This window comes from Myotis davidii, unplaced genomic scaffold (assembly GCF_000327345.1).
Source record: "Myotis davidii unplaced genomic scaffold, ASM32734v1 scaffold6, whole genome shotgun sequence".
Classification (NCBI taxonomy): Eukaryota; Metazoa; Chordata; class Mammalia; order Chiroptera; family Vespertilionidae; genus Myotis; species Myotis davidii.
Window position 1 is genome coordinate 2,575,053 of NW_006383011.1, and position 8,891 is coordinate 2,583,943.

General features: G+C 44.0%; 1 protein-coding gene across 3 annotated transcripts in view; it reads right to left on the reverse strand.

The window, feature by feature from the left end:
- Positions 1-3,869, reverse strand: part of ACTR2 (ARP2 actin-related protein 2 homolog (yeast)) — a 36,505-nt gene extending 32,636 nt beyond the window's left edge. For 2 of the 3 annotated variants that reach the window (XM_006778531.2, XM_006778530.2), the window contains exon 1: positions 3,658-3,868. In XM_006778531.2, the coding sequence (XP_006778594.1) occupies positions 3,658-3,705 (48 nt within the window). In that variant the 5' untranslated portion in view covers positions 3,706-3,868. Of the gene's footprint in view, positions 1-3,657 lie in introns of all 3 variants that reach the window. The other variant, XM_015557930.1, reaches the window with a different exon arrangement.
- Positions 3,870-8,891: the final 5,022 nt, after the last annotated feature.

The window sequence follows — 8,891 nt, forward strand, 5'->3', positions numbered from 1 at the left end:
AATCCAGCCCTAGCTGATTTGACTCACTGGACTGAAGGGTCCCAGGTTCCATTCCGGTCAAGGGCCCATACCTCAGTTGCAAGCTCCATCCCCCCAGCCCTGGTCGGGGCGTGCAGGAAGCAATATGTCTCTATAACCATTGTTTCTCTCTCTCTCTATCTCTTCCCGCCCCCCTTCCTTCCACTCTTTCTAAAAATTAAAAAAGGGAAAAAAAAGAAAAAGAGGAATCCATTAAAACATAAATGGCTCAGATTTCTAAAGAGAATCATCCGGCATATTCACAAAATGTTTTAAATTCAATTTTAAAGCTTTAAGTTTATATAGAGGTCAACTTGAGACTAATATCTCTTAAAAAGTACCTTTAACTGAGTTTTAACTATAAAACAAATGTTTATAGTTTCTTTTGTTTAAAGATAATTTAACAGTACGTCTTGTTAAAAACACAAAGAACATTTTCCCAATAATTAGTCATGAAGTCCTTATCTTCCCTCACTCCGTTATCCCTAGTCTCACAGGTAATCACTATGAACATTTTTTAATGTATCCCTCCAAAACTTTCATATACACACACAAGTCTGTGAACATATAAATATTTTTAATAAAGAACACTCACATAGCTGGATCATTTTTTAACTTAACAATAAATCTTAGACAACTTTCCATAGCAGTAGATCTGCCTCTTTTTTTTAAGTAATTTCATTTTGTATGATGTCCCATTATATAACACCCTTATTACTCAAGACCATTTTTAACTAAGTTCAGATAAAACTAGTATAATTATTACTTGTAAAAGTCTGTAACAAATTCCATCAAGGGAAGTATTATGGCAGTGAATATTAGGTCTTTTCCCCTCCTCTCCTCCAATCCAATTTGAAAGTTCACGTAAAATCTTTTTTAATTCATATGTCACATTTATGGAAGAAGGGGGAGAAAAGTCACAAAATATGCAACTCCAAAATGGTTAGAGATCACTGTAATGTAGGAGAAAATTACCTCTATGGAACTCATCCAAAGTAAGTAGCATTTCTGTCTTCTAATTTGCTGCCTTGGCTGCCCAAAATATATTTTTAAAGCGGGGGGCGAGGGGGCGCGTTTGAAAGAAACAGCTTTCAAATAATTTCTTAATCAGTGTTTTACTCCGATTTTTACAATTATTTGCGTTTTAGACTCCTAAAGACTAACATTATCTGTAATCTGTACCTAAGGACAAAAACGAGGGGTCCTGGCCAGTGTGGCTCAGTTGGTTGGAGCGTCCGTGCGCCGAAGGGTCTCTGTTGGATACCGGTCAGGGCACCTACCCAAGTTTCGGGTTTGATCCGGGGGGCGAATGGGAGGCAACCCATGATGTTTTTCTCTCTCTCACATCCATGTTTCTCCCTCTTCCTTCCCCTCTCTCTAAAATCAATAATATAAAATAAAAGCATATCCCCGGGTGAAGATTTAAAAAAATTAAAACCGGGGGGAGGGAGGTGCCAACACGATGAACTTCCCGCAAGGTCAGCAGAACTAACACTGGGACCCCTTGAGGGGTGCTGGACGTCCCGAGACCATTCAATGGAACATGCAGGTCTCCGCGGGGCCGCCGTGGGCAAAATTCAAACTTTTCTTTAATGAGCTCACAGTTAACATCCCTATTCTAATTGAGTATCACAAAACTCATTACAAATATAGGGTTCATTAGCCTTCAAGAAAGAGGAATCACCACCACCATCCCCCCCCACCCCCCCCAGCCCAGAAAAGAGGAATCCAGCCCTAGCTGATTTGACTCACTGGACTGAAGGGTCCCAGGTTCCATTCCGGTCAAAGGCATGTACCTTGGTTGTGGGCACATCCCCAGTAGGGAGTGTGCAGGAGGCAGCTGATCGATGTTTCTCTCTCATCGATGTTTTTTAAAGATAATTTAACAGTACGTCTTGTTAAAAACACAAAGAACATTTTCCCAATAATTAGTCATGAAGTCCTTATCTTCCCTCACTCCGTTATCCCTAGTCTCACAGGTAATCACTATGAACATTTTTTAATGTATCCCTCCAAAACTTTCATATACACACACAAGTCTGTGAACATATAAATATTTTTAATAAAGAACACTCACATAGCTGGATCATTTTTTAACTTAACAATAAATCTTAGACAACTTTCCATAGCAGTAGATCTGCCTCTTTTTTTTAAGTAATTTCATTTTGTATGATGTCCCATTATATAACACCCTTATTACTCAAGACCATTTTTAACTAAGTTCAGATAAAACTAGTATAATTATTACTTGTAAAAGTCTGTAACAAATTCCATCAAGGGAAGTATTATGGCAGTGAATATTAGGTCTTTTCCCCTCCTCTCCTCCAATCCAATTTGAAAGTTCACGTAAAATCTTTTTTAATTCATATGTCACATTTATGGAAGAAGGGGGAGAAAAGTCACAAAATATGCAACTCCAAAATGGTTAGAGATCACTGTAATGTAGGAGAAAATGACCTCTATGGAACTCATCCAAAGTAAGTAGCATTTCTGTCTTCTAATTTGCTGCCTTGGCTGCCCAAAATATATTTTTAAAGCGGGGGGCGAGGGGGCGCGTTTGAAAGAAACAGCTTTCCAAATAATTTTTAATCAGTGTTTTACTCCGATTTTTACAATTATTTGCGTTTTAGACTCCTAAAGACTAACATTATCTGTAATCTGTACCTAAGGACAAAAACGAGGGGTCCTGGCCAGTGTGGCTCAGTTGGTTGGAGCGTCCGTGCGCCGAAGGGTCTCTGTTGGATACCGGTCAGGGCACCTACCCAAGTTTCGGGTTTGATCCGGGGGGCGAATGGGAGGCAACCCATGATGTTTTTCTCTCTCTCACATCCATGTTTCTCCCTCTTCCTTCCCCTCTCTCTAAAATCAATAATATAAAATAAAAGCATATCCCCGGGTGAAGATTTAAAAAAATTAAAACCGGGGGGAGGGAGGTGCCAACACGATGAACTTCCCGCAAGGTCAGCAGAACTAACACTGGGACCCCTTGAGGGGTGCTGGACGTCCCGAGACCATTCAATGGAACATGCAGGTCTCCGCGGGGCCGCCGTGGGCAAAATTCCCGGCATGCAGAACAAAAAGTGAATTATGCACTCCGATCTGGCCTCTACTTCCCTCAAAAAGAAAAAAAAACACAAAACCTCAAAACTGCTAAAGGGCTGAGGCTTGCACTGAGAGTACTTCCTTTTTTTTTTTTTTTTTTTTCTTTAAACCCGTTTCCTGCCTCCCATTCGGTACCTACACAGGAAAAGGAAGGCCTCTGGGTCTTTCCCCTTTTCACACACCGGCGACCCGGGGCAACGAAGCCCTTCGCGAACACACAAACCTCGTCTTCTACCCTCCGACCCTTTAGCCAAATCGCCCAGCGTGGGGCGTGGAGCCGGCCCCTGCAGGGCAGCAGGCATGGGTCCCCGTGCAGTGCCGGCCTCGCCCGCCGCCCCGACCCGGATGGATGAGGGGGTGGGAGGCTCGGGGAGACCTGGGCCCCCACTCCCTGCCTACATCCACAGAGGCGGAAAGGGCTGCCCGCGCCCCTTGGCCCGGACGGCTCGAGGGCCCAGGGGTGCAACCCCGCGCTCCCAGGGCCCGTGCGCCCCACCCGGACCCGGGGCCGCCGCGGCCTCCCCGTCGGGAGCTTACCCCGGTGCCGTTGTCGCACACCACCACCTTCCTGCCCTGGCTGTCCATCGTCCGCCTGCGAGAGAGCCGCCGCTGCCCCCGACAACCTACAGCCAGCACCTACTGCAGCCACCGCCCGGAGCTTCCCTCTTCCTCCTCCACCTCTCGGTAGCCCCTCCTAGGCTGCAACTCTCTTCCCTTACCGGAAGTCGCCACTGGCCCGGACCCGCCCCGCCCCGCCCCTCATTTAACTGACGGCCAGCGCGGAAAAGGTGGGGACGGAAAGGAGGCCGTGACTAACAGCGGTCAGGTCCAATAGGAAGCGGAGGAGCTCCGAAGCCCCGCCCTCCGCTGCGGCTCCGGTTCCGCCTTCACGAGCACCGCCTATCCGAGTGACGCTCTGTCTGGTTTCCGGCGCTTCGCCGGCCCAGCACAGTAGACGCCCTGGTGGGCGCTGCCGCCTTCTCCCTAAGCAGGCGCCGTAGGCGTGTTGGGCGCCGCTGACCCTTCCGCGGAAGGCTCAGGCCGGCCACCGGGGCTGTCGCAGGAGCCGGGAATGTGCCGCGGCCAGCGGGAGGGGGAGCAAAGCTGGAGGCCCTTCCTAGGCGCACCGTGGAGCAGGGCTTCGTGTGTCCTTGCTTCTGGGACCACTTCCTTCCAGCAGCGCCACTTCTTCAGTGTGTGCACCTATTTGAACCCAGAGCCTCGGCTTTGAAATCAGACAACCCGGTCAGGAGGCTTTGGCCAGAAATAAAGGACAAAGATTTACTCAAGGGACTTAGGGTGTGCAAACTGAAAACACAGCTAGTTAATATCCAGAGTGTTCCAAAGGAGAAAGAGAAGCTGCGAGTTCTTCGAGTAAAAAAGAAACAGTCCTGCATTCTTCGCTGATGGGTTGGTCCAAGATGGTAATCTTCCAAGTGTCTAGTCATGGTCTGGATAATGGAGCGTTTTTTCCTGAGTTGGTCAGATGGTTATCGGTGGAAATAATGTACATCTAGGCATTGATGCTCAGCCGAGAAGTTTAAAAGTTTAAGTCCCCAGGCTAGGTAAGGCAAGAATAGAACAATTTCCTCATTCCTCAGCATGCTTGATTTTAGTAATTTAGCAGCTTGACCGTAGTGACTCCATTTTATTTCTTTATTCCTCATTATTTATGAGTTACATACTTTTAAACGTGCTCTCTACTGCTAATACCCCTACCTTTTTTTATTTTGGATTACTAATTTTTACTTTTTAAGACATAACACCTGTTGTTTTCTTCTAATTATAAAAACAATGCATGCGAATAGTAGAAAGTATAAACGATGGCCTACTCACTACACTAACGAAAATGCAGCAGAGCCTCTTGATTATGCAAATTCGGATATGATAATATAGGTGACTGTTTCCTGCCTCTATACCAAGTACATTATTGTCATTTTACTTTTCTCTAAATAATGTGGCCCCACATTTTAGGTGGTCATCACATGCTCAGCCCGAGAAAAGCTGAACTAAGTTGATTAGTTGGAGCTTCAGGCATGATGTTGTTAAAAGCAAGGCAGATAAATAGGTGGTTTCAAAATCTTATAAATCAATACTTCTGTATGTGTTCCTACCAGACTTTAAAAACATAATCCCAACACCATTATTATAGCCAACAAAATTAATAAATTCTTACTTTTTCTAATAGTCAATCCATGTTGTTTTCCTTGTCTCAAAAATATCCTCTTACGATGTTTTCTTTTTTTTTTTTTTTTCAGGACCTAAATGAAGGCTACACATTGCACTTAGTTAATATGTCTCAAGATCATTTGAGTCTATAACACTTTCCTGTCTTTTTTTTTTTAATTTTTCCCTCTGTCTTTTTTTATACCTTTTTGTTGTTGTTATAGAAACTGTATCATTTATACTCTAGAATTTCACACATTCTGTACTGGTTGTATCCACACAGTGTAGTTTTTCTTGTTCCTCTAGCCTCCATATTTTTTGTAAGCTTATAGTTAGCTCTGGGTGTCCTCTGTTTAGTGTTGCTCAGATTATTCAGTGGGTTTTGGTGTTACTGGATGATCTACTACAGAGTTCCCCAGGAACTTGTCACTTAATAGTTTAAGCAACCACCAATGATTGTTGCCTGATTGGACCAGGAAACAAGTACAATGTGTTTGGCTCACAATTTGTCATTTCCAAAGCTAATAGGTTTTGACCTAATTAGCCACTACAGTTGCTTTCAAGTAGAAGAATTATAGTTTTGAAACTAGGTTAATTAAATGATTTTTTAATTAAAAAATAAATCTGATGGGCATTTAAGCGTACATTAGCTATAATTTTAGTTGGAATTATAGTTGTGAAATGCCTCATTCAAAAGGTTAATTTTCTCTCTCCCTTCACTTCACTATACACAAAATTTTAACTCAAAATGAATGGAAGATGTAAATTTAAGAGCAAAACTCTCCCAGCCAGTGTAGCTCAGTGGTTGAGCGTCAACCCATGAACCTAGAGGTCACCAGTTCAAGTCCCAGTCAGGGCACATGCTCAGGTTGTAGGCTCCAACCGCTGTGTGGGGCATGCAGGAAGCAGCTAACTGATCAATGATTATCTCTCATTATTGATGTTTCTATCTCTCTCTCCCCCTCCCTCTCCCTTCCTCTCCAAAATCAATAAAAATATATTAATAAATAAGAATCACCATATTGCAAGCACCCCAGAAGATGCCCACACCACTTCTTAATCACTGCCTCACCTCTCCACCACAAAGGAAAACATTACCCAGCTTCTAGCAACATAGATTAAATTTGTCAACTTTAGATTTTTAAAAAAATATATTTTTATTGATTTCAGAGAGGAAGGGAGAGGGAGGGGGAGAGAGAGATAGAAACATCCATGATGAGAGAGTATCATGAATCGGCTGCCTCCTGCATGCCCCCTCCTGGGGATCGAGCCTGCAACCCGGGCATGTGCCCTTGACAGGAATCGAACCCTGGACCCTTCAGTCAGCAGGCTGAAACTCTATCCACTGAGCAAAACTGGCGAGGGCTCAATTTTTTATTTTATACTAGAAGCCCAGCACACGAAATCGTGCAGCTCTGCCCACCTGTGCATGCCTCACTGCACTTGCAGCCCCGCCCACCCGCCGTTTGGTTGTTACGGTGTCATGACATTAGGGCCGCTTGCTTTTTATAATACAGATAAATGGAATCATTACAGTATATGCTCTTTTGTTTTGTTTCTTTTGTTCCACATTATGTTAGACACATTCATTCATATTGTTACCTAAAGCTGTCATTACTCTCAGAATTTGACCATTAAAAGATGAATTTTTGATAAGGGTTCAATACCCCTAAATGGTTTTTAAAAATAACCAAGTAGTTTGAGTTACTCTTTACACAGGAGTTAGGGAGAAGTGTGCCTGACAATAGAATCCAACATCAAAATGTGAGTTCCTGACCTCCAAGTGATCTGTCATCATTGAAAGAAAGAGCGAAACAGCAAAAGTTTCAATTTAAGAATCATTTGAATGATCTAGATAAAATGCATAAAATTTGATTAAATTCAGAAGTTATATATCTTTAATCTAAATAAGATATTGTTACCTCAACTTGTGATTAAAATCCCATGCTAATAATTTGCTATTGAAAAGAAACACAAGGCTTATGTGAGCAGTGATAAATTTACATCTCTACCCCAGCTGGCGTGGCTCAGTGGTTGAGTGTCGACGTATGGGCCAGGAGGTCATGATTCAATTCCCAGTCAGGGCACATGCCCAGGTTGTGGGCTCAATCCCCAGGAAGGGGCATGCAGGAGGCAGCCAGTCAATGGTTCTCTCTCATCGCTGATATTTCCATCACCCTCTCTCCCTTTCCCTTCCTCTCTGAAATCAATAAAAATATATTTTTAAAAAACTTACATCTCGCCCTAACTTGTTTGACTCTGGATAGAGTGTCAGCCTGCGGACTCAAGGGTCCCGGGTTCGATTCTGGTCAAGGGCATGTACCTTGGTTGTGGGCACATCCCCAGTAGGGGGTGTGCAGGAGGCAGCTGATCGATGTTTCTAACTCTCTATCCCGCTCCCTTCCTCTCTGTAAATATCAATAAAATATAAAAAAACAAAAAACTTAGATCTCTAATGAAAAATTAAAAAGGGATATATGTTCATGACCAAATCCCCCAACAGCGAAGTGTGAAACAGCAAGGCTGTTTCAGGCCTTGCAGCCTAAGAAACAAGTCTGAAACAAAAATACGTGAATTTATGGAAATATAAAACCTAGGAAGACTAAGCCCAGGCCCTGCTTTGGCCTGGAGGCCTGTGAGTCTGTTCCGCCTACCTCCCGGGATGGCTCCTTATCTGCAGTGTGACCTTTATGAGTCCAGCGGACATCTTCACCGCCAACTCCCAGATCAAGCTGTGAACCCCCTTCAAACTCTGACTCATTCCCTGGTCCTGGCTTTTCAGATAAGGTGCCACCAGCGAGAGCAGTGAGCAGGGAGTTAACTCTCTGTCGCCACCAACGCAGCATAGCTATCTAGTCCAGTGGTTTCCCATCTTTCCAGTACGAGGATCCCACTGAGTACACTTTGCTGATTAATTTTGGCTGTTGTGCTGAACTGTTGCCAGGCGGAGTGTATACTCTCTGTGACTGATGTGCTGCAGTAACGTTTGGGCACACCCTGTAATAATCAGTCTCACTATTATGAAAGAACAGTATCACTGTTCTTCGGCAGAATCTTAAAAATAGCCCTCAGATGCCCATGACCACCTTCAGATTTGTTACAACCCCTTATTTTTTATTTATTTATTTTTCTCTCTTCTCTCTCTGACGACCCCCTGTTTTAAAGATGAGCAGACTAGATGCAGAGAAGCTAAATGATAATACACACACACACACACACACACACACACATACACATACAGTATATTGGAATAAGAATTGCATGGACAGCGTACTGAACCATGAATTAGAAGACCTGGGTTCTAGTCTTCACTGTTAGAAGACTTACCGTATTTGCCGGCGTATAAGACGATTTTTTGGCCCTGAAAAATATGCCTCCAAGTGGGGGGTCGTCTTATACGCCAGGTACACTTCAGATAGACTGCCCATAGTGCTTGCCCCGTGCCATAGTGGCCTCCCGATGCCCGCCCACTTCATTCCACATACCGTTCAGGCATCAGCTGGGTGTATGGGTGTATGCTCGGCTGTTATGCGATTTTACCACACTCGCAAAATCGCACACAGCCGACCATACACCCAGTATGATAGCGCAAAATCGCGAATCGC